Source organism: Procambarus clarkii, chromosome 49 (genome assembly GCF_040958095.1).
Source record: "Procambarus clarkii isolate CNS0578487 chromosome 49, FALCON_Pclarkii_2.0, whole genome shotgun sequence".
Lineage (NCBI taxonomy): Eukaryota > Metazoa > Arthropoda > Malacostraca > Decapoda > Cambaridae > Procambarus > Procambarus clarkii.
In genome coordinates this window covers 13,904,669-13,931,661 of record NC_091198.1, presented here as the reverse complement: position 1 = coordinate 13,931,661, position 26,993 = coordinate 13,904,669, and the positions used below count along the sequence as shown (strand labels likewise).

The following is a 26,993-nucleotide window of genomic DNA, read 5'->3' as shown; positions in this document are numbered from 1 at the left end:
ACAGAACCCATGAGCACCACACCAGAAACAAATACCTTCTTGATATTCCAAGAGTACGACTTAATCAAACTAGAAATGCTCTACAAATCAAGGGACCCATAATGTGGAATGACCTTCCCAATCATGTTAAAGACTGTATCTCTCTCAACCTGTTTAAGATAAAAACTAAGCACTAACTAATTAACTCCGCTGGTCACCATTTGGTCCGGGAGACATCTCCCGTCACGCAGGGTGCAGTCGCACCTCCACAGATCTCTAGTATCATCTATTGATACTGGTAATGGCTTAAAAGGGCCACCACTTACGGGCTATTCATGCCCGTGCCACCTTTTGGGTGGCTTAATCTTCATCAATCAATCAATCCCTTCTCCACACGGGAGACATCTCCCGTCACGCAGGGTGCAGTCGCACCTCCACAGATCTCCAGTATCAGCTCTTGATACTGGTAATGGCTCAAAAGGGCCACCACTTACGGGCTATTCATGCCCGTGCCACCTTTTGGGTGGCTTAATCTTTATCAATCAATCTAATTATCTCCCTGTAACCTACCTTACCCCTATAATGTCAACCCATGTCTGTTATTTTTTAATCAATGCTGTTTGTCGACCAAATATATTTTTGCTGTTTTTCTGCCATGTTCCCCCATTTTTATTTTTATATTTTCTTTATTTATATTTATTTTTATAAATTTTCACAATTTATACTTTAATGTCAATTAGTATTAAGTTTTAGTCTTTAGTGTTTTTCCTGCCCGAAACGCTGTGCGTAATAGTGGCTTTAGGCATTGTATGTACTAGCTCTATCTATAAATCCATCAACTTTTGTATCTTACCTTGTATGTATGTACTTTACCTGAATAAATATTTGAATTTTGAATTTGAATTTTGTACTATACCCACTTCCCCAATACCAGTACTTAAGACATATATCTTTACCGGTGTAATCACCTCTGTTAACTTACATTGTAGCTATATGTTGATATAAAACCTTGCTACAATGTACCTTTTCATCGTACCTGATGTGTTAGATTGAGGACCTGCCCACAACGCTGTGTGTGTTAGTGGCTTTGCATGAATGTAAAAATACCAGTCTTATGTAATCTTGCCGACCCATTGTACCTTCTTGCAAATAACAATTATTATTATTATTATTATTATTATTATTATTATTATTATATATCACCCGTCTAATCGATGCTTTGAGTCTTTTATGCGTCAGAGTTTCTTAGCTCTTATAGCGTGCACTTAGTACTCACAGTTTTTTTTAGCTGTTCAACTGTGAGGTCTGGAAGAGTTGGGGGGGGGGGAAGATATAGACTTGGTTACACCCATCAATGTTAGGGTGTACCGGGCCATAATAAGTTAGGGTGGCCCCGGGCCAGAATAAGTTAGGGTGGCCCCGGGCCAGAATAAGTTAGGGTGGCCCCGGGCCAGAATAAGTTAGGGTGGCCCCGGGCCACAATAAGTTAGGGTGGCCCCGGGCCAGAATAAGTTAGGGTGGCCCCGGGCCACAATAAGTTAGGGTGGCCCCGGGCCAGAATAAGTTAGGGTGGCCCCGGGCCACAATAAGTTAGGGTGGCCCCGGGCCATAGTAAGGTAGGGTGGCCCAGCACACCAAGTGGTCCCTCTCCTATTTGAAACAAACATTTGGGGGGAGGACCAGTGGGCAACTAATAGTAACGCCATATTTGAATTCCGTTTGTGAAAAAAATGAAAGTTTAGCATTTAAATGTTTATATTCTGTAACATATCATTAATAATATGTATTTATAACCAATTCAAATGATAATTGTTAATAAAATAATATATGGAGAAGCAAGTTTGCCTCACAGCTTGCCACATCCAAATAACCGTTGCCAACGTTTTATTCTTACTTTTACTCTCGCTAATGTGAATAATAGAGTTACTTGTGTGGATATATATACATATGCTTAATAATTTTGAAATGTTTTGGGTAGAGTTTGTATTTATTGAAGGAGAGGAGAGGAAAAAGATATGAACAAGTTGCGTGACTATTGTTGTGGCGGGCACCAGAGGAGGTACCCAGATGGCGCTGGTGTCTCAAGTCGGCGCGAAAAAGCTCAGTCAGCGTGGCTTTCATTTACTCCCTGGAATTTAGTTCCGTTGAAGCCCCGTTGGCATCGTTGGCGAGTGTGGAGGCGGCAAGATGTAATGGCGAGGGCAGGAGAAGGAGGCTAGAGACAGCAGCAGGTGAGGATGGCGGGCTGGGGGCGGGGGAGAGGAGCGGTGGCGGGGCTAGGCCTAGAGTGCCCCACGTGTTCCCTACACCCGGGCTCTTGGAGGCCATACCCACATGTAGCACACCTTGCCGGTGTTGGTGTGGTGGGCAGCGGGCGGCGGGGCAGCGTGCGGGGCCGGGGCGGGCCGCGGGCGGGGCCAGGAGCCTGGAGATGGGCGGTAAATGGTGGTAGAGGGCGGGCAGGTGGTGGCCAGGAACAGCTGATGGTGGAGACCGGCGCCCGCCATGCCCAGGCCCGCCACCACCAGCCTGCCCGCGCCACCCTCCTGCCCCACACCCGCCACACCCGCCACACACCTCCACACACCTCCTTCCTGCATGGTGTGGGGTGGTGAGGGTGGTATTAGCCTGGAGGTGGGTGGTGGTGAGGGCGTGGGTACCCCCGTGCCCCGTGCCCTCGCCACCCGCCCTTCACGGCCCTCAACAACTCTTACGTTAAATTATTGGTTGTCTTAAGACGGCTGGGCCAGGCCCCTGGTTCTTAAGGTAATGTGCTGAAGTCTTCACTAGTACACCACAATTAATTCTTCTAAAGCCCAAGTGTTAATTTAATTAGATTTTTAAAATACCTAATAATTTTGGAAATATTGAGTGTGGTGGGCATGGTCATCACAAGATGCTTCAAGTTTGTTTTTTGAATCTTCTTCCTTGACAGATTAACGTTGTTACTTAAATTACCCAAAATTAAATATAGTTTGTACTAAGGGTTAGTGGCCATGTCACGTGGATTTTTTTATTTAGGTAACAAATTAAGTTGGTTGTAAAAGTCATTACGTTGCCTCGTTAACGACCAGCGGCGGCACCATATGGTAATTGTGTAAACTGGTGTGGTGCACAAATTAGTGTTCGATACAATACGTGTTGTTTAATAGACATAAAGGTGCACTTGAGAAATATTTTAATGTTTAAGTGTGAAAATGTGTGAAGTGGCATACAGCGTGGCTTGTATTGTTAAGGTAGTGTTCACTAATGTGATACTAACAAGCCTTTGCATGGGTAAGGTTACAAATTTTAATTGGCCAGTTCTTCTAACCCTAAAGTTCGTACTTGTAATGCTATTGATACTTTTGTTTGTTTAGGACCCCCAAGTATGTGGGGAGATTTTAGCTGGACATATTTACTGGCCATAATGATAATTTTATATTAGGGTTCATTTTACTATTTTATGGGCCCCCCATAACCCATCTTTTGGGTAACTGAGGTCAGAGGCACACAATGGGCTCTGGAACTGAACGGTTAAATCGTACGAAGATTTTCCAACAACGTCCATTTTCTTATTGATAAAACTGTTAGATTTGGTTAGTAAGGTTAAGTAGGTGTTTTAAAATTAGTTGAACCGTCTTTAGTACAGTAACTTCTCAGTGGGCAAGATGTGCTTGTGTAATGTTGACTCTGTAATTTGTCTAAAAAGTGCCCACCACTAAAAAAAAAAAAAAAAAAAAAACTGAAAAATTAGGCAAATGTATATTGTGGAAACTATATTCAATACATTGCTAGCTCGCTAGAAAATCAATTTAGAAGGTACCCGGTTTTTATATTAAGTTGAGTTCGCGATGCGTAATCGAGAATTCTGGGTTTGAATCCCAGGCAACACAGAAATGTTTGGATGCATTTCCTATCACCTAATGCCCCTGTCCACCTAGCAGTAAATAGGTACCAAGGAGTTGGTCAGCTTGTGGAGTTGCAGCCTGGGGAGGGTCAGTAATTTGACCTGGGGGGGGGGGGGGGAATCTCAATATAAGCCTAACATGTGCAGACGATGAGTCACAATAACGTAGCTAAAGTAATTTGACCAGACCACACACTAGAAGACGAAGGGACGACAATATTTCGGTCTGTGCTGGACCATTCTCAAGTCGATTGTGAATGGTCCACAATCGACTTGAGAATGGTCCAGGATGGACCGAAACATCGTCGTTCCTTCACCTTCTAGTGTGTGGTCTGGTCAAAGCCCAACATGTACTGCATGTATTACCTGACTGCCTGTCCCCTGACACAAGGAATTATTATTAATATTAATTTGATCAATGAGTAACTGACAATAGTGATTGGGGTTTTCCCAGCCACGCATCTTACCCCTGTACAATGACAGGGTACAAGTTATAAGGTCTGGGATGCCACAGAGTCCACAGGAAGTCTGGAGGCTTCTACTGAAGCCAGTGCAAGTTTTACATACAACCTCCATGCACTGATGTAGGTAAATATTTGATGTGTGCACACCATTCAGTTCAAATTAAATTCAATTCAAATTTTTATTCAGGTGAAAGTACATACAATGGGGCCTCGACTTACGATGCTAATCCGTTCCCAGAGACGAATTGTAAGTCGAAATATCATAAGCCGAAGCGATTTTTCCCATAAGAAATAAAGGGATTTGAATTAATCCGTTCCCCACCCTCCAAAATGTTAACATATTAACATTCAGTATAAAATACATTTTATACTGAATACAATGTTTTTTCTAACTACAGTACATTACCTAAGTTTATCTTACCTTTATGGAGGGCTCTTGATGGCATATGGAAGATGAGGGGGGAGGAGGAGAGTTGTTACTGTTTGGAAGGGGGAGTCCCCTTCCATTATCACATCAGGCAGTGATGTTTTCTCTGGGGTACTCTTATGTTTTGCCTGAATACCACTAGGACCTGGTTGTGGTTCAGTGCTTGTTTCACTACAAATTTGTCAAGAGACATTTGTTTTTCCTTTCGTTTTAACATTTGTCTGTAATGATGCATCACATTAGCACCCATAAAGTCCTTTTTCTTAGCCAGTATGGTGGATATCGTTGACTGAGATTTGTTGTACTGCCTAGCAAGTTGAACAACCCGCACACCGTCTTCATATTTACGAATGATCTCTTGTTTCTGCTTTATGGTCATCCTTACATGGGATCTCATATGTTGAGCCTTACCACTGACTTTCCTGGGACTCATGGCATGATATACAATAATTACCTTAATGTTCAAAATGCAAAAAGTCACCACAAACGCGGAATTTCTTATAGACGCGATTGTCACTAAGCGGGCAGCTGTAGTAAACTGAGGCAGGTTGGACCACGTGACTGGGAACCACGCGCTCGGTCGACCCGAACGTGTACCAACAAATATCGTTAGTCGACGACACCATAGTATGTCGAGTCGCACTTTATGAAATTTGTCGTAACTCGAAATTATCGGAAGTCGGGGCAATCGTAAGTTGAGGTGCTACTGTACTTTGATGAAGAGTTACAATGTTGGATTTATAGATAGAGCTAGTACATACAATACAATGGCTGTGTACTTGCTTTAAGACTAAATACAATATAAAATTAACCCCCATATGTTCAATCCCAGTTTTTCCAGTGTAGGAACATACTTATATTTTAATTTATTTTAACTAGAAATGTGTGTTATTTCAACACTACAAATGTAACGTACAGCAGGTGTTTAAACTGATATATAATTCTGTACAATACTGATTTTGTTGGGTCAAGGCCAGCAAGATGCCTCTCCTAAAGGAATTCTCATACCTGTGTGTAATCTATGTGTAGTGTACTGAAATGTTTTGGTTAGTACTAGTACCAATGCTGCACAAAGATTTTAAGACCAGTTTTCATTTATAAGCTGGAGGGTCCCAGTAGTACAGTTGGGTTGATTCTCTACTCAATTGAGAACTCTGGGTTCGAGTCCCAGGCGGCACAAAAATGGTTGGGCACGTTTATCGCCTAATACCCGTGCCCACCTAGCAATAAATAGGTGCCCAGGAGTTAGTCGGCTTATTGTGGGGTTGCACCCTGTGGAGGGTCAGTTATTCGATCCAGGGGGAACACCTCAGTATAAACATGTACAGTACTGTGTAAATATTGGCTGCCTGTCCCCCGACACCATGAATTATTATTATAAATTGTTTAACTTTGTAACTACAGTTCTTCAGCCTGATTATTAGTGCTCTTAAACTTCTCTCCTGTCCAGTTATAGTTTGGTTGAAAAAAAAGGCAGATCTTTGCCCACTGGATTGCTTCAGTATAATGTAATAATGTGGTGGCCTTGCAGGAACATCATGCTCATGGTCATTCTGCATAAATTACTGTAATTTTGAGCAGTTATTTATTAACTAGTACCAGTTTATGAATCTGGTGCATCCAATATAACTTTCAACTGCAGTAAAAGATCCTTGTAACTGGTATTTCAAAGCACACACGGTTTGGCCCGAATTTTCAGAGTATGCTTGATTTAACCCATAGTGGCTATCATTAAAACTCGCTTGTTCTGTGTAGTAGTAAAAAAAAAAAAATTAAGCAAACTTTCTTAAAAGAATACATTTGCATGGAAAATAAGAAAATACAGTCTCAAATATCCCAAGTCTTCTGGTTGCAAACCATTAGTTGTCAATAAGAGATACAGTACACAGTTTGCCAACTTATGTAAGATATAGATTTGTGTTCAAGTACTGTAGTATGATTTTTGTTTGTGCTTTCCCATATTAGTTTACCTGTATGGTTTTTTGTTTTGAATAACTTTTGTATACATAACTTACCAAAACTGAAAGTAGTGTTTATATGCCTACAATGTAATATGTACTTACATTGCAAGTAAAACTGCTCCTAGCACAACTCGTAGAAGTACCTTTCAACCCACTCCATAGCTGCAATGTTGTATGAAGAAGTTGGTCAGAAATATTCAAATGGGAGGGGGGGGGGGGGCTAGAAAGACCATACAGCACTTATTTGATGAGTGCAGGCCACCACTATACAGTATTTTAATCATTACATGGTAAGCAATTAAGGGGTTAGGAGACAATTAAACTGTCATTGTTTTGCATAATTACATGGCAAGTGCTCAAACTTTTCCTAATGGATCATTATCATAACATGAACAGGGAAATTTTTTAACACTTTACTAATTCAAAATATCAATATTTTTTCAGAATGTTAACGTCGCCAAATTTTCTTTTATTCATTATGGCTTCAGAATGGCATAAAATGTTTATTTCCCTAGAGGTAAAATATTGCTTGTATCGTTTACTGTAAAAGTCAATGTGGCCCTCCAAATATGTGCAAATTTAGATGCAAAAATTTATAACTCCATAAGTTATGGGCTTATGAATAATCTATGTGGAGGAAACCTTAGAACTAAGAACTTTGCACTTATGTAAAAATGATGAGAATCGGTTAGAAACGGAATTTTTGAACTTCAGTTGAAAATCCTGTTCATACAGAAAATGAAGTTCTCAACAATATAGTACTGTAGTTCAAATTGATGACACATCTTGTGTAAGTTTTAATAAACATTGCTTGGCAATTGTACTCGAATACTGTATGTGAAAGTTGGTCAATGTGTGTTGAAGTAAAGGAAAAAATACCCCCCTCCCCCCAAACAAAAGATAGGGATAATAAACATATATTTTGGTAACTTTACTGCCCACATAGAAGTGATAAGACCCTCATCTGGTCCCCATTCAGCAAAACAACCTAAAGAGACTTAAGAGAAAAGTTTAAATTCAAATAACTCGTAAAATACTGAGAAAGTCGCAAGCTCTGCCACTTGTGACTGACTCGTATGCTGACCAATTTTGTTTCAACTTCACATCCTGAGAGAAGGATATGCATTCTCAGATGTAGAAGCCTCGACAAAATCAAGAGAAAAAATATACAGCAAAACAATTAAAATAGGTTGACAGTTTCTCCTAAAAATGGACATGCAAAAATATTGGCATTGGGTAATACAGTATATTTTTGATATACTAGCTGTAGCCGGCCGCACGTTCCCATTCCCCCATCTCGTCGTCCTTCCCACCATTCCCCTGTACTGTCTCTTCGTCCTCCCCACCATCCCCCACTCCCCTGTCCCCTTGTTCATCCCACCATTCCCCCACACCCGCCCTCTCATCTTCCCTGTCCCTTTGTCTTCCCCTCTCTCCCGTCCCCTAGTCTTCCTAACTCCCTCATCCAATGTGTTCCCAAGTGATCTGATGTTCCCATCAGAAAAATGGGAACATCAAATTATTTGATGTTCCCATTGCTGACAAATAAGAACAGTTGGAAAAACGAAATGAAAATGAAAAAATATAAAATAAACTATACTCACAAAATGAATGGTATGGTAAACAACGCAGCTCAATTCCAACAAAATGTCTCAATAATTAAATCAAAATAAATCAATCTATGAAAATTCAATTTATCAATGCAATCGGAAATATTGAACTTAACATATTTAGTATGTGTGTTGCTTTTACGTCCTGACGCTGATGGTGCCATTTAAAAGTTTTTTACCCGTCAGATGTGGCATCTATATAGTAGTTATATAAAAACATGCACATATTCGAATGGAACGTTGTCAGAATTTCAAAGCATTTGGTGAAGAATTTTCGGAGATGAGCGTGTGTGCTCTTACGTCCAACAGATGGCGCCGTTTTAAAAAAAAAAGTTTTTACCTGTCATATGACGTTTATATAGTAGGTATATAAAAACATGCTCGTATGCGAATGGAATGTTATCAAAATTTCAAAGCAATCGGTGAAGAACTTTTGGAGATTAGCAATTTTGAACAAACGAACATTTACATTTTTATATATATAGATAATAAAATACAGTACAGCAAAATACTCGGTGTGAAATTTAGTCCTCCGGGTAGCACTATAAATAAATGCATTCATAGCATTGCTGAGTAATACATAACACAGCAATAAGTAGTATGTTATGCTTTATTTTGGTAAGTTTTTAGTTTTTTCTTGTTTATTATCTGATTTTGTTGTAACCCTCACATCTTGGAGAGTGCATACCAATCCCAAATATGTGAAGTCCCTAACAACTTTCACATATTCGAGTACGAATGCCAAACAATGTTTCTTAAAATATACAAGTAATTTCATGAATTAGAACTGGATTATTTATTGTCAATAACTTTAACTTCAATTATATCTGTAATTAAAATTTCAACTTCAGTATCCAAAAATCTAGTTTCTGACCAATTCTCACCATTTTTAAATATAGTGTGCACAGCTGTCTGTTCTACAATCCCTATAGAATTGATTTTTCATAAACCCCTAAACGTTTGGAGTTGTACGTTTGTCTAAATTTGCGCATACCCGTAATTCAAATGCCGCATTGACTTTTTTTTTTACAGTAAATACTGAAGACCTATATTCTGAATATATGAAAGTAAAGATCATATGTTATTCTGATAACATAACAACAAATGAACAATTGGTGATAGTATTTTATATCTTTGAAGCTTCATAACATGGTTTTAATATTCAATTTTATAATTTTTTATTCCTGTTTTTCAAGTTGGTATCATTTAGACAAAGTGGGAGCATTTGCCTAGTAGATTGTACACACATTTGCAAACATTTTGGCAAATTTTAAAAACTGATCTCTGTCCGACTTCATATGACATTTTTGTGCAGCATGAGGGTTTAAAGTGTACCACTAGCAACTCATGACACTGGAACACTTGACTAAAGATTTATCAAATATGCAAGATGAGGGCACTAAGCAGTGCTGTACATTCCTAAACCCCCTTGGCTGTACATAGCAACCAGAGTTGGTTTTAGGCCTATCATAAAATTTAAAACTCGCACATAACGGAACTCTTTTGCTTCCTCAGGCCTCCTGTAACTATCCCATCTTGTGGGGGGGGGAGTCCCTTACTTTCTTTCTAGTATCTTGCTACATATTACTGTATATGGAGGTTTTCTGATGTAGGTGAAAGATTTTTTACTAATCCAAGGTGAAGTCGTGCAACAGTGAGAAAAGGATGTCTGCCAACAGCTGCTAAATACATATTGAACCAGGAAAGGCTGACCCCCCCTTAAGAGTATAATTCGATTAGATATATTGCTATACTTCATCATTTATTCTTGGGCAAGTAAACTCAAGAACGATAAAACTAAGTCTGGCAAAAACCAAAGTGCCCAACTATTTTTAGGCCACCTTTTCAGACCATTTTTATCGTTAAGTCGTGTGACAAACCTAGGGGTTTAATAAGGGCCATTACTAGACATGAGACGTTACAATTATTGTAATGAATTGAGCTTTCTGAACAGATATTCCTTGTGCACCTCTTTCAGTGATATTATAGTAACCAAAATTTAATGTATTACAAAAAATCCCTAGAAATAGTAAGGAACAAAATGGCATTGGAGTGCCTGTGGCTGTGCACCTTGAATGCTTGCTTTATACTAGCAATAGCCATTGTAAGTTATACCATACAGTGATGGAAGAGTTGTACAAAAGATACAAACTGAATAGTTGAGGCTGCAAATTAGCAAAATTTTGTATGCCAGGCTGTTGCCAACAACAGTTTGTATGCCAACTGGCATACAAAACAGCCTGGTTGACCAGTCTAGCAAGGAGGCGACCTGGTCGAAGACTGGGCCGCGAGAACGTTGAACCCCGATATCAAGCAGGTATCATCGCAAGGCAACCACTAAGCGCGTCATTGGATTGATTATATTAAAGTGGTGAATAGGCAAGGTAATTGGTAATTAATAGGTAATCAGGAGAAAGTACTAGGCCATTGCTGCTATATAGTACTTGTAAGAAACGCGAGGTTAAGGACTTGGAATAGGACAGGGAAGGAATGGTACCCAACTGTTTGGATGACTGGGGATTGCATACTGACCTGAAAGGAGTGAGGCTGTTGCTGTACCAACCAATCAGTGGTTGTGCACCGTTCCTTCACTCATACTATCCCAAATTTTTAACCTCGACCCGTCAAAGGGGCGTAATCATAATAGCTTGGTGCTTTCTCTTGATAGTAAACCTTACCTGTTCACTATTTTACTATAATTGATCCAGTGATGCATTTTAGTGGCATACAAAATAATTCTGCAAACTTTACCACCTCAACTATTCTTTTTGTATATTTTATTAAATCTTAATTCCTCTCCCAATAGTGTTAATCACTGCACTTAACAGTGCATACTATACTGTACATATGTTTTTTGGTTGTATTTGATGATTGCAATAGAGATGGTATATTTATGCACTCCTGCTTCCACTGTGTACATGATGTTCACTTGTGGCAATGATAAGTGCAATATAAATGCAGATTGTAATGTTTATATTCAAGGGAAAAATGTCTTGATAATACACTACAACCTACAAAACTTGTTTAAAGTAAATGTTCCCCTCCCACCCAAAAATGTTTAACCTCTTCTCTTCAAAGTGCCATAATGGCTTTGTGCTTTCTCCTGATTATTACCTTACCTATTCACTATTTTACTATAATTAATCCAGTGATGCATTTTAGTAGCATACAAAATAATTCTGCAAACTGTACCACCTCAACTATTCCTTTTGTATATTTTATCAATTCTTCATTCCTATCCCAATAGTGTTAATGGGGAAAAAGCCCTTTTGAGTACATGTAATTTATACATACAGGCACAACTTGGAATATTGTCTATTGTCAGAAGGTATCAATTCCTGAACAGTTTGATTTGATTAGCTGTCTCAACTGCCATTTATTTTCAGGTTATGTGTGTAGAAGCGGAAACACTGTACCAGCACAACAATGGCTGGGCCAGTTACCGAATTTGTAGTAGGGTGGAATGTGGTCCAGACCCTGGGGGAAGGAGCATTCGGAGAGTAAGTATATCTTTTTGGCAAATGCTTCAAATATTGTTGGTTTATTTGACAGTTCTAATTTGGGGTTAAAATGTAATTTCTCTGTACTGTACCTGTACCCAAGACAGTCCAAGCACCGAGGAACCTCTGTACTTAAATGGTTTCCAACTCTAAACAATTGGAAATGCTGTATTCAGGCTCGGTAGTTGACCGTTTGCTCAGCATTCAAACATACTCATAAGTCAGGTCAATCTTTTCCCAGTACTGTAGCTGTTGTTCAGTGCACAACCCTATTAAACTTTTATCTAAACTTTCTCAGGTTTTCTTGGATATTTTGTTTTGTATTCTTAGCATAGTTACCATTGCACCTAAGGAATTTAGTGATAGAATCCAATCGAAAAGAAAATTTGTTAGAACCACTAACTCGTAGAAACTGATAACCGAACTCGTAGTATATGAAGGTGGTGCTTGCATGTCTGCTCTTTCTACCGAGTTTGGTATTAGGTACTACCTAATTAGACAAGTTGCCTAAATTAAACGGGTTTCTTGTAAGAAAAGCATCTAGCAAGTCTTAAGGAAATAGAAAAGACTGAAGAGAGAACCATAGAAGCACAATTACCTGAACCTTTATGGTTGGATTACCCTATCAAACATCTCGCCCCCCCCCCCCCTCCACTTTCAACATAAGCCATCAAGTTTCCCAAGTGCAGGTAAAGTGAGAGTAAATTTACATTAATTTTTTGTATTAATTAATGTGTTTTGTGGTTTGGAATGGATTAATCCAATTTAAATTACTGTATTCCTTATGGGGAAAATTATTTGGTACTCAAAACAGATCAGCACTCAAACGACCTTTTGGAGCCAATTAATTTTCAGTACAGAGGTTCAACTGCATTTAACAGTGCATACTATACTGAATGTATATTTTTTGGTTGTATTTGGTAATGATTGCAATAGAGATGGTATATTTATGCACTCCTGCTTCCACTGTGTACATTATGTTCACTTGTGGCAATGATAAGTGCAATATAAATGCAGATTGTAATGTTTATATTCAAGGGAAAAATGTCTTGATAATACACTACAACCTACAAAACTTGTTTAAAGTAAATGTTGTTCCCCTCCCTCACTTTGTTATTTAGTAAGAAGTTAATGCTTACAGATGCCTTGCATTCTAAAGTAGCATTCTACATTCCAACATACATTCTACTTACAACATGGTAACCAGAATGTGGCAGTCTAAGATTGGCATTAACAGATATGGCTACCTGTCATTTGGTTTCTTGTTAAAAACCAGTTTATTGTAAAGTGCTTCAATAATTGTCAATATTCAAAGATAATCCAGTTCCTTTTCTCGTTAAAAAAATACATTAAAAAATAAAATTACATCAATGTGGGAAAAGGGGGGGGGGTAAGTTTTGGTTTTGACAAAATTCTGCAAGCAAATATCATTTAGTTTGATAGTTTATGCTTATCAAATGCATACTAGACTGAAATGCTTTAAGGCAGAGCTTGAAAGCCCAGTACTAGTACTGTATGTATACAAAAAAATACTATTTATTTTGAATACTTTTGACCGAAGATAGGAACAGCCCATTATCAGAGGTGCTGTTGCAAGATGGTTTGTAGTTTCAGTATAGTAAAGGGATGCAAGGTAATTTAAATTGCAGTATATTTCCTTTTAATACTTGTTCAGGATTCATGTACAGTACTACTTAGTTTGATAAACCCCACAGGTTTAGTAGGTAACAGATGGATTTGCTGAATATCAGTGTTATATAATGTGCAAGAAAGGTCAATCTGGGGATTTAGATAGATTTGGAAACTTGTAGTGTTTTGGTGTCTTTACTCCATCACATAATTTAATTTCTATAATTCACCCTTTATTTAGCTATTCTTGTATTTTGGAGTAAAGGTGCTATGGTTTTGTTGATGAATGCTGTTCTTTACATGTGACTGAAATAGTATGCAACATGAACACACACCTTGATTATTTTGGACATAAACATTTAATTATTGTGTATAATTTAGTATATTTTGAGAACTGGATATTATTTTACCCATGGCTGTAGAACCAACTCCACCCCTACAACCCAAAATATTGCCAGCTAACTTTTTCATTGGAATACGGGAAATCTCTTGTGCCCTAATTGTACCAACTAGAATTTTTGAAAAACGTTTGCAAGTATTTTTCTAAGAAAGATTTATTGTCTGAACTTGCCACTGACTAGTGTCTGAACTTGCCACTGAACATTTTAGTGCTATTCGTTCTGTTATTGCTCAACAGAAAATAATTACCATAAGAAAAAATAGAAAATGCTTTCCAAAAATCTACATTAAAAAAAATGCAAAAATGCCCACAAAGATTCCATGTTCCATTATATCCAGTTACCTTTAGTTTTTCTTACCAGTAATGTTGAAGGAAAATATTTTAATGTCTATTTTTTTGATCAGGTCAGTTTAAAGTGAAACTGGGTCTAGTTTCAGCTTGGGTCTTAGTGCTTGGGTCTACTTTATGGTCATATTTCCTTAGAGGAATATATTTCTAAATTCATTGATGTGCAATCGGCTTAAATTTGATTACCAGCAACACAAAACAAAAGTATTTAAAAAATATTTAATTATGGAATTACAACAGGAATTCTGTAAATTTGGTTAGGTACATTATAGCAGAATAGAATAGTAATAGTTAATAATACTGTAATAATAAATTTTTTTTAATGCACTCGGTTGGTGTAGATTTGAGGTGTTAGTGGCAGACACCATTTCCAAAAATTGACGTTTACCAATTTTGTTGAAATGTTGACCAAAATTGGCAGAATTTCTTTGTCTAGTTCAGGGGAAATCCTAATATTTTATTGTAGTGTATATAATAATTTTTTGGGCACGTTTTAGTGCTATTTGTTCTTGTGGGATTTTGTTATTGTTTGAGAATAGTCAGTAATCTAGGGTTGAAATTAATCTTTGAACAATAAGTGGAAGTGTACCACTCCTTACCATAGATAGAATAGCTTTCCATTAACAAGGTTGTTTTCACACTAGAATTGTTTGAATTAAAGTGATTGTGCAGTTACCTTATGATTTGGGATGGTTTTACAATATTAAATCAGATTTTGTGCATTTAAACCCTCAAAATAGATTATCGGGAAAATTGATCAATAATGTGCTTCAGTTTGTATGTATGTGTAGTCAATTTTTTGTTCTGCTTGATCCACCATCTTCAGCTACTTGCTTGGAAGTGCATAGAAAGTTCAAACAAATTTTGTGTGCAAAGCTATTTATATAAGCTTTAGCATTAACTTAGAGACCTTGAGTATACAGTACTTGCCAAAAAAGGTTTAGTATTTGAATAATCTTGCTGAGAAGTGTTATTGGGAAGTTTTAGGTATAGCACTTGTGTGATTACCATGGCTAAATGTAAATAATTTAGTTCTTGAATTATGGGCCTGGTTTTTAAATGAACTAATTAGTTTTTAAATCATGCATTGGCATCATCTTGGCTTTTGTTCCTATTGCTGCTACTGTACAAGGAAGTTAAATCTATAATTACATTTGCCAGAAAATACAAATGGATTAATAAAGTATTAATTACTTGCCCCTCTCCTCTCCTTAACCCCCAGCCTCACTGAGCTGTTAAATCCTGTACAATGGAGAGAGGTGAGGTGCACAGCTCTTGCATGTTGTGTACAATATTTTTGCTCGTCTAGATTTGCTATCACTTGTGGAATATGTCCATAGTAGTGTTGTGTATTCAGATGGGACAAGGTGGGGGGGGGGGGTGTCGAGTAGAGATGCAGGCATTGGGGGACTGGGATATCTTGTTACTGCTGTGAGCTAGAAGCATCTACATAGTTCTTGTTTTTTATCTAAGGGTCAAGCTGCTTATCAACCAAGACACGAACGAGGCAGTTGCCATGAAGATGGTGGATCTTATTAAGCACAAAGATGCGGCCATTGCTGTACGAAAGGAGATGTGTTTGCATCGAATGCTGAAGAATCCTCACATCGTAAAGTTTTATGGTAAAGCTAGCAAAATGTAATACTCTTGCATTACATTATTGATATGATCTTTTGTAGGTTTAGTTAACCCTATCAAAATGTTCGTTGTTTACAGGAAGTCGTTGTGAGAACTCTATGCAATACATGTTTCTGGAATATGCAGCTGGAGGAGAACTCTTTGACCGAATAGAGCCAGATATTGGCATGCCGCCGCCTCATGCTCAGAAATACTTCAGGGAACTTATTAGTGGAGTGGTAAGTACTTTACAAGTTAGTGTTGGAGTGATCTAAATTCTGGATATTCTGATTTATATTTGATTACAATATAGATGGTATATGTTAATGCACTCCTGCTTCCACTGTGTACATGATGTTCACTTGTGGCAATGATAAGTGCAATATAAATGCAGATTATATTGTTTAAATCCAAGGGAAAATCTCTTGTGATATTACATTTCAATCTACAAACTCGTATAAGGCAAGTGCTTCCCTCTCCCTCCCTCCCTCCCTCCCTTTTCATTTATTAAAAGCATGATAAATGCTTGTAAAAACCTACAGTATAAGGGCGCCTGGCAGTATGCAGTATAAGGGTGCCTGACAGTATATAGTATTAGGGTGTTTGGCAGTGTACAGTATAAGGGTGCCTGGCAGTGTACAGTATAAGGGTGCCTGGCAGTATACAGTATAAGGGTGCCTGGCAGTATACAGTATAAGGGTGCCTGGCAGTGTACAGTATAAGGGTGCCTGGCAGTGTACAGTATAAGGGTGCCTGGCAGTGTACAGTATAAGGGTGCCTGGCAGTGTACAGTATAAGGGTGCCTGGCAGTGTACAGTATAAGGGTGCCTGGCAGTGTACAGTATAAGGGTGCCTGGCAGTGTACAGTATAAGGGTGCCTGGCAGTGTACAGTATAAGGGTGCCGGGCAGTGTACAGTATAAGGGTGCCTGGCAGTATACAGTATAAGGGTGCCTGGCAGTGTACAGTATAAGGGTGCCTGGCAGTGTACAGTATAAGGGTGCCTGGCAGTGTACAGTATAAGGGTGCCTGGCAGTGTACAGTATAAGGGTGCCTGGCAGTGTACAGTATAAGGGTGCCTGGCAGTGTACAGTATAAGGGTGCCGGGCAGTGTACAGTATAAGGGTGCCGGGCAGTGTACAGTATAAGGGTGCCTGGCAGTGTACAGTATAAGGGTGCCTGGCAGTGTACAGTATAAGGGTGCCTGGCAGTGTACAGTATAAGGGTGCCTGGCAGTGTACAGTATAAGGGTGCCTGGCAGTGTACAGTATAAGGGTGCCTGGCAGTGTACAGTATAAGGGTGCCTGGCAGTGTACAGTATAAGGGCGCCTGGCAGTGTACAGTATAAGGGCGCCTGGCAGTGTACAGTATAAGGGCGCCTGGCAGTGTACAGTATAAGGGCGCCTGGCAGTGTACAGTATAAGGGCGCCTGGCAGTGTACAGTATAAGGGGTGGACAGCGCTTCAGACTCGCAGTCCTGAGGTTCCGGGTTCGATCCCCGGTGGAGGTGGAGACAAATGGGCAAAATGTTTTTCACCCTGATGTCCTTGTTACCTAGCAGTAAATAGGTCCCTGGGAGTTACAGCTGCTACTGGCTGCCTCCTGGGGGGGGGGAGGTTGTAACAAAAAGGAGGCCTGGTCAAGGACCGGGCCGCAAGTATGCTAAGACCCGAAATCATCACGATAACCTCAAGATGATGTAAGCATAAAAGGCCACTGCAACCAAGTCTGTAGTTACACTACATGCCAATGTCAACCAGAATCCGTGGGCGGTGATGGGTAAACACTATAAGAAGTTAGGCTTGGCTGGGTAATTGTTATATATCGCTGCATTACTTGGTTATGATCTGCTAAGGAAAATGCTTTCCTTGCTCTAGTAGACTCATTCCAGGTAATTATCATCACTGGGACTTGGAACCCAACATTTGTCGGCATTATACTGCCTTTGCTAATCTTTCAAGCATTTTAAATGCCTTGCTAAATCTTCTTGTGGTAATTTTGCCTTTTAAGAATTAACAAGATTAATTCATGTGCTAATTTGCCATTCATTCGTCTAAATTATACAAATAGAAAACCTAAGTCCATGAAATCTTCCTGTTTACAACAGCTTCTCATGTGTACCTCACTCTTATGTTAACGTTAATTTTAAAATTTAAATCTTTTTTTATAAACAAAGTAAACATGTTGAAGTTTGAGTCTAAATATCGGAAAAAAAAACAAAGGTTTTCATGAGTAAACTCATTTTGGGGCTCTTAACCCCTCACTGCCACCTGTTATTCCTTAACCTTGTGGTGCATGGGGAAAAATGAAAACCATTTTCTTTTTAATATTGTTAAAATGCATTTCCTGATCAGTGGGAAAAATTGATTCAAATGGTATGTAACATACTTTGGATGTGTTGGAGTGAGGCTGTCTGGCAACATACTGGTCTGGTCACCAGACATTTGGTCAGGGGACCAAAGAGCCGAAGTTCAACCCTCGCAAACACAAATAGGTGAGTACATAATGGTACCACTCCTCCCTAGTTCAAATCATATGCGATTCACTTTAGTTATTGTTTTGATAACTCTTAAATAAGATTTAAATTTGTAAATGCTAAATGATTAAGCTACATTTTGTGTGAAGCCAAATTGTTGTTGTAAAAATAGATGACCTGCTTAGGATGAATTTGGACTGAGCTGTTTATATGGTCAGTCTCAATCATCAAATAATGATTGGGGCTTTTTCAAACATTAGTTGATTTTAAAAATACAAATTTTGTATGTTAACATGTGTTTCATGCCACTATATTGAAGCCATTTGAAGGTCTTGAGTGGACACTTGAGTTGTATACACTTGTAGATTTCTGTGCAGTGAGATGGAGAGTGGAATAAGTGTGTGTTGGGATCTTTGGTATTACCAGGATGCATGTAGAGAAGTCATGCACCAGGTGTACCAAGGCTCCTCAACCACACACACTGTCGCCAGGTATGGTTGTTTGTAGCACACTTTAAACCAACATGTATGGCGATGTGTTAATGGGCGATAGGCCCCCTTCCTTCCCCTTTGATAGAATTCCTTATGCCAAGGTTTTGGGTTTGGGAAGTGGCATTGGATAGATGGAATAAGCACGAGTGCATTAAGTTTCTCCCCACAGCCCAATGCCGGTGGGAGATACATGATGAAATTGTCACGTGTATAACAGGATTATTGGCAGAGGTCTAGTATGGTTAAAAACATGGTGCAGTAAATAGAAAAAGTACCAGATTGAGTACAATTTATTTAGATCAAAATCCATAAAGTTGATAGAGATCAACTTAATAGCAAAGCCTTAATCTACAGTTACTTTTAGCTTATCTAGAGCTGGCATGTCAAACTGAGGGTCCCCTGAGGGCTGTATTGGGTTATGTGTATTGTCATGAGGGCCACACACGATAACTAAAAAGTCGTTTAATAAAAATTATTGCAGACTATTTATATTACTCAGAAACATACAATGTGCATACAGATAGTTTAATGGCTAACCACATTCATGAATGCAAAGTAATGAAGTAGTGTAACAAAACGAAAACAATTTTTTTTTTGTAAACTGCAACATGGATGTCTATGCAACAGCAACAAATACATTGTGCAAAAATTGCGATTCAAAATTAACATTTATTTTTGACTTTAATAATTTTTAGTTTTGTCCAGAGGCTTGACTTTTTTTTTTTTTTTTTTTGTTTTTTTTTATAAATCTTAACCCTCTTGCCTCACATCTGCATTTGTGTTTTTGTGCTCTTGAAATCTATTAAAAGGTGATAGTTTAAATTATAATAAGTGCAATTTTGGCCATTAAATGACCAAATGATAGTATTCTCTGTGTGGGCCGCATGTTTGACATGTCTGATCTACAGCAGGTCAGCGCTGTACTGTTTTGTCTTTCATAGTAATGAGACTAGTTAAATGTTTTGGCCAAAAGTCTGTAGTTAACTATTAGGTATAATTGATTTTATTTTTAATATCTTTTTCCTGAATCCTATGTTAATTATTACATGGCAAAATATCTTTACAGGAATACTTGCACAGCAGAGGTGTTGCACACCGGGATATAAAGCCCGAAAACTTGTTGCTGGATGAAAGTGATCGTCTGAAAATTACGGACTTTGGTATGGCAACCTTGTTCAGACATCAAGGAAAGGCGAGTTGATATTAGATTTTTTTAAATGTCGTTAGCAGCATCTCCTGAATGCCTATTTGTCTATGTAGATTTGTGGATTATTTGATGTTTTGACTCGATTGTTTTTGATTTGTCAAGAGAAGGGGGGGGGGATTGTGGATTTTAGCACTGTTTAGTATAGAAGGAACAGGAGTTATAATAATTATATGCAAGAAACTGAGGTGAGTGGACTAGGTGTGCAAGAATAGCTTTTTTTAAGAGTGCGTCATTCCCAAATTTGCCCGAAATATGCAATAAATGGAAACTCGTTCGATTTCAATTAAACTTTTTTGACAAGTTGTATATGAAAAGGGTTTCATCTGGTCCAAGTCTCAGCATTGTAGCATAAATAGGAAGGGAGAAAAAAATATTGAATTGTCAAAAAATTTCCAAAATGGTCAAAAATGGTTTCAAACAAGTGTCAACTGAAATCATGTCTATGACTCGGCTATCACAATAGCATGTATTAAAAAAAATTATAATTAGTTTTATTAAAAAAAATCTATTTTTTTTTTTTTTTTTTTTTTTTTTTAAATTTTCTCTTGTTTATTGGGCGATATGCATGAAACTTGTACAGCTGACTGCACGTAAGCCTATCTGTAAGGGTGCCAATTTTGGATGAAATTGGTTGTCAACGTCAAGTCACAGTTGGCAGCACCTTAGACTTTATTTTTTACTTATTTATTTTCAAGTAACATAAATGTTCAAATATCTTATTTTTTATTCAATTTACATGAAACTTTCACCTTACATGTAAAGTTTGTCTCTAAAATCTGAAGTCGGCATTTTTTCCTAAGTTCATTTATTGATTTTATAAATAGCAATAAACATGATATATTTGCAAAATTTTTGGGGAACTTTAATGATTTGTATTAGGAAAACTAAACACGTTTTGGCAAATCCCCTTCTACAGATCTTTTATTATATGCTAATGTGTCAGAAAAGTGTCATAGAATGATTATATCTGAAAGGCGTGGTTGTAAATATACACTTGAAAATGTGTAAAATTTGCTGGAAAAAAAAAATAATAAAATTGCAAATATTCCTTACTATTTAGGCTGCAGTACTGAAACTTGGAACAATTGCAGCCCTTTTCATATACAACTAGTCAAAAAATATTGGTTGACATTGAACAACTTTTAATTTTCCAGAAATGACGCCCCTTAAATCAATTGAAATAAGGAGGAAGCAGGTAGAAGCTGGGTTTGCAAACCGGATATATATTGGGAAATACTTAGCCCTATAGGTCAACAGAAAATGAACTGGGAAATCTTGGAAGTCGCCTCCATCTACATGGCCAGATGCAACAAAGTATTCAGCCAGGAAGATTTAAATACCGCCCCACTACCATTACGGTCATGGACAGTGCCATTGTAGTAGCATGAACATATTACTGTATATTTACTGCATGTTGCAGCACTAGCAGTACCATGTACTTCTTACTCTTCTTGTCTTGAGGTGTACCACTCTGGCAACACTACATTCCAAACTAGTTTTCTATTGTTAAATCAGGATTTGGTTATACTTTATTAGGATAGAATTTTGTACATGAGTTTTAAGTGGGAACGTTTATATTGCATTGTTGAATGTTGGTATTTATTTTTTAGGAAAGAGACTTGGATAGACAATGTGGCACCAAACCATACATGGCCCCCGAGGTGCTACTGCGCCCATACAGTGCCGAACCTGCGGACATCTGGTCATGTGGAGTTGTTCTTGTGGCTCTGCTTGCTGGTGGTGAGTTTAAAACCTTTGAACAAATTTGTTTAGTGTTGTGTTCTCTTAGTTCTAAAATGGTTGTTTAATATGCAACACCTTGTACTGTACTTTAGTATAGACTATAGCACTACAGCACAGTGCTTGACAATGTGATCACAGACGGGAGCATCATGTTGATGTAGCTTTATGGAAGTCTTTATGTATTCCACAAAAACATGCTTTGGGCTTTTAACTAATTTTAACTTGTATAGTTTCCCAAATTTGCAATGTCTAGAGAAAGCATTGGTTGATCACCTATCTTTAATACTGTTAATAGGTATGACCAATTTGTATTTGCAGTTCAAATATTAACACACATTCTGATGCTAAAATGCATCATCCGATTGCTAATCAAAACATTCTTATATCCATTGCTGTTAAGCATAATACACACTTCATGTCTGTTCTCTAGCATATTCATATGTGAACATTGACACCAAATTTATAGTTACAATCAAACAAATAACATAAATGATATAATTGTAAACATTTTTATGAATTGTTAACACTTTCGCGCTCCGTGGAAACTCGTGGTTGACAGGGGGATAGTGGCCCCTCCGTGCGGGTAAGCGCGCGGTGACACCCAAATGTGTATACTCATTCCAGCTTTCTCACCTTAATTCTCGTGCTACGTTGCTCGTTTTGGTATCATTGTGTTCGCAATTAAATTCTCTACAGGTGTGTATAAATATAATGTCCAAAAGCCTAGCGTGACTCCCAACAGCAAAGCGTAAATTCGGCAAAAACGCACAAAATCAGTAACATGTGCATTCTCGTTCCATTTTTTTACCTTAATTCTCGTGCTACGTCGCTCGTTTTGGTATCATTGTGTTCGCAATTAAATTCCCTACAGATGTGTATGAATAAAATGTACAAAAGGCTGGAGTGCCTCCCCGCAGAAAAGCCTAAAGTTACCCGTGAACGAGCACCATTTTGTACATTGCAACCTAATGTTCAACTCGTTCAATTTGATAACATCAAATTTCGTGCTACGTCGCTCGTTTTGGTATCAAATTGTTCGCAATAAAAAGGCGAGTATTGTAAAACTAGTCCCAGAATAATAGAGCAATAACTGAATTTTTAACAAATATTTTAATTCTGGACGCTCATCATCACAAATTTATTTATATCTTTCCAGTGTTCTGACATAAATATTTGTGTTACATCTTTCATTTTGGTATCAAATTGTTTGCAATAAAAAGGCACGCATTTTAAAACTAGTCCCAAGATAATAGGACAATAAATAGAATTTTAACAAATATTTTAATATTCGGACCATAGGCCTATTTATAATATTTCAAGTGTTTGGACATCAAGTTTCATGTTATATCTTTGATTTTGGTATCAAATTGTGTGCAATCTAAAGGCGCTTATTTTAAAACCACTACCAGATTGATCTGATAAAATTTAAATTTTTAAAAAATATTTTAATGAGCGACTCAGTATTGCGTCGTTGGAACACATTCAGTAGAAAAATGAGTGACGAGATAGTCAGTCTGTGGAACGCGAAAGTGTTAAGCGGGAGCTGCCAAGCCCCCTGTATTTACATTTGGGAATGTGGATAGCAGCATAAATTATAAGCACTTGATTTTGCATCCATTCTCTAGACAGTTTATTTGTGAGCATTAACACCAAATTTATAGCTATAATTAAAAAATAACTGAACTTGAAATGATTGTGAGATACTTTGTTGCTAATTGGCCCGTAAGCAGCACAGGTAACCCGTAACTTACGTGTTCAGGAATACACGAAGAAACCAGTTTACCAAATTGTTAAAAAGATTGTTCTGAATATATATAATGGAAAAATTCATTAATCCTGGACATTGGCTATGGAGAAATGGTCAAACAAATGGTCATTTGTAGACCTATGCATAAATGGTTCAAAAAATAGTTTTTGATAAGTTTTAATTTGCTTGTAAAATGTAGGAAAACAAAAAAGCTAATATTTATTTCACTGGGTGGAGGTGCACTGAAAGGCTGCGTCTGGCGCTTGTGGACACTTGGTGTTAAACTTGCTGATGCTTCCTGTTTTATCCTCTGATGTTTCATGATTTATCTTGAAATGCGCATCAATTACAATAAAATATTTGACGTTTGTGCATGTAGATTTGTATGTGGTTAAAGTCGTGGCACGTATTCTACTGTAAGTTTAGCCTAGCCACTTCCTCCCATCTTCCAGAACAGCTAGCCAGGCAGATAGGCATGTAATTACATGTTGAATGTAGGCATGCAAAAAAAAAAAAAAAAAAATAACTGGAGGTGGGTGGGTGGGTGGCTGTTAATTTTATTAGGATAATGAAAAACCTTTAATCCATGGAAAATGTACTGTTGCTGCTATAGTGTAAATGAAAGAAACCGTTTCTGCCTCGTCTTTGGTGATCTAGCTGTGTGAGAGATGATGGACGTCATAAAGCTAGATTACCAAAGTCAGGGCTGAAACTCGACTCATCACTTGATATTAACATTTTTGGTTCTACGATTTTTAAGGTAAGGCTTAATTACTGTATGTAGCATGGCTGAAGATTATCTCTGATATACTATTTAGCACATGCCAAGCCACTTACTCTTACCTATCCTCAGTCTACTTAGAGCCAGACTGGCAGTTTTCATAGAAATATCTGGTTGAGGCACCATCCAAGATAATTTTCATGTCATGTGTTAAATTGTATGAATGTTAGGTGGAGCAAGTGAATTATAGTAGTTTGTCATGTTAAAGTATCTAATAGCTAAAGCAGTCTGTTTACATTGATTAGTTGATTGTGGCTTCTGATGAGGCTTAGTGTTTATAGTGGCCATAGGATAGACTGAACACTTAAGCAGCAGCAGCGTACTTAAAGGAATGCCACTTACTCCCCCCCCCTTCCTTTTCCCATTCACCATATACAAAACACCATTGAGCTTGTGTAATCATGACAATTATGCAAACTGATAACATAAACTAGGTGTTTGGTGTTTAAATTGTGTGGCAGAGGCAAGAGCCATTTAAAAATATTTTTAAATTGTATATAATGTTGGCATGTGAATGATCTTCCCAATTTTTCTGGGTAAATGTGAATCATGGATTTACTGTTAAAAAAAAAAATGGGCAAAAGAGTGAATGTTTCAAATGGCTAATGGTAAGCTTAATTTAGCTTTCTCGTGGTTAATTATTAGTCTGCATATTGGTAAGACTGCTAAACAAATTTTGTGTGTAGCTGGGAGTAGTTTTGTTGAGTAGTGTAGTGATGCTGCTCTTCACTAGGCTCCCAGAGATTAACTCCATACCTGTGGAAGGCACAATGTAATTACAATTGTGCCAAGCAGTAAGTGGTAACATTTGAAATGCAACTTTCAAAACACATTTGAGTTGTAATTTCTTTAGTTTTCATAAATCATAAACTGACACATTACTCTAGGCTGTATTTGACGTATGAATTATAATATTTAGTTTCACAATATTGTGAAAGTATATTTGATACCTGGTTGATGGGGTTCTGGGAGTTCTTCTACTCCCCAAGCCCGGCCCGAGGCCAGGCTCGACTTGTGAGAGTTTGGTCCACCAGGCTGTTGCTTGGAGCGGCCCGCAGGCCCACATACCCACCACAGCCCGGTTGGTCCGGCACTCCTTGGAGGAATAAATCTAGTTTCCTCTTGAAAATGTCCACGGTTGTTCCGGCAATATTTCTTATGCTTGCTGGGAGGACGTTGAACAACCGCGGACCTCTGATGTTTATACAGTGTTCTCTGATTGTGCCTATGGCACCTCTGTTCTTCATTGGTTCTATTCTACATTTTCTTCCATGTCGTTCACTCCAGTACGTTGTTATTTTACTGTGTAGATTTGGTACTTGTACCTATACTTGATAGGTACTGGATATTGTAGAAGTTGTGGACCACCTGAGAATTTGTGAAGAAAAGTGACTACGAGCATGTCTTGTGTAGTAATTTGTTTTTCCAATATATCAATATTAGTTTTAGTGCAGATATAGGAGAGATGGAACATCTTCACTTCATAAGTGCGGCAAAAACAGACTTGTTAACCTTCCTCTGACCAACATTTTAGAAATGTTACTATATTCTGTTAATTTTTTAGCTAGATAAAGCCAGTGCCTCTTTTAGCTAGATAAAGCCAGTGCCTCAGTGTTACCATTGTGGTACAAATGGATGCACTCTTTTCGAATGGGAAACCTTAAAATTCCTATTTGGCGCCTCCACTAAGCTACTAATGACTTTCACTAATGAATATTTACTTGTTCAGATATTGATGTAGTATACGGTTTGGTAATGTATCGATTATCTTGTGGTATCTGGGTTGAGGAGTCATTCCACACAATTTCAGCAGAATCTTTTCAGTATCTTTTCTGTAGAGCAGAAGTTAAAAATTCAAATTTTTCAAACTTAGGAAGAAACGGTCCCACTTCAATGATCCTGTTGCACTGTGTAAATTTTCAGTTTTCCTTTTGTTTGTGGATACAAATGATGCAATTGAAATACTATACACAAATATTCTGTTGTATTTGATTGCTTTTTGCTGTAATTGCAGCATTGGATTTTGGTCATCTAGTAATGGTGTGGTGTAAATTACATAGTACTTGGTGATAGTGCTACAGTTTGGGATTTTAAATTTACCTAATTTGGTTAGGCACATTTTAAAGTCTAGTAAATATTGTAAATGCTAATAATGTGGTGGTTGTCTAACCCATCCTATTAGCACATTACATTTTGACAAACTTTACGCAAGGGTAAAAACTGTCGTGCATGAAAGTGGCTCGCAAAATTGACAGACCTGCTTGTAGGTCCTCTGGTAGGTTAGGAGGTGGGCTCTTTAGCAAGACAGTTTATGCTGGGAATGCTCACAACAATGGGCTGGGGCATCACATCAAGATGTTCTTGATGGTGGGAATGTTCGCAAGAATGGGCTGGGGCATCACATCAAATGTTCTTGATGCTGGGAATGCTCGCAAGAACGGGCTGGGGCATCAATGTTATGTTAAATTCCTAGATATGAGCTTTTGGCAATGAAATTTCAGTTTACCTTTTATTTTTTTCAGAATTGCCTTGGGATGAGCCGACTTTCTCTTGTCCAGAGTACACTTCTTGGAAAGACAAAGAGTGCCGTTTATTCACCACTACTCCTTGGACGAAGATAGATAACTTGGCTCTTTCCTTGTTAAGAAAGGTATGGGGAAAATGTGTTCCATTAGTGTTCTTTCCAAATCTAAACATATCTTTTTTTATATATATATTTGGCCTT

At 38.0% G+C, this 26,993-nt stretch overlaps 1 protein-coding gene across 4 annotated transcripts in view; it reads left to right on the top strand.

Annotated features, from left to right (window-relative positions):
• The first annotated feature begins 2,009 nt into the window (after positions 1–2,009).
• The window catches only part of grp (serine/threonine-protein kinase grp), a 35,967-nt gene continuing 10,983 nt past the window's right edge, over positions 2,010–26,993 (top strand). The window contains exons 1-7 of one of the 4 annotated variants that reach the window (XM_045750312.2): positions 2,010–2,210; positions 11,717–11,830; positions 15,681–15,829; positions 15,924–16,063; positions 19,857–19,982; positions 21,608–21,737; positions 26,791–26,918. In XM_045750312.2, the coding sequence (XP_045606268.1) occupies positions 11,757–11,830; positions 15,681–15,829; positions 15,924–16,063; positions 19,857–19,982; positions 21,608–21,737; positions 26,791–26,918 (747 nt within the window). In that variant the 5' untranslated portion in view covers positions 2,010–2,210; positions 11,717–11,756. Of the gene's footprint in view, positions 2,211–2,461; positions 2,746–11,716; positions 11,831–15,680; positions 15,830–15,923; positions 16,064–19,856; positions 19,983–21,607; positions 21,738–26,790; positions 26,919–26,993 lie in introns of those variants that run through there. The other 3 variants (XM_045750313.2, XM_045750314.2, XM_045750315.2) reach the window with 3 other exon arrangements.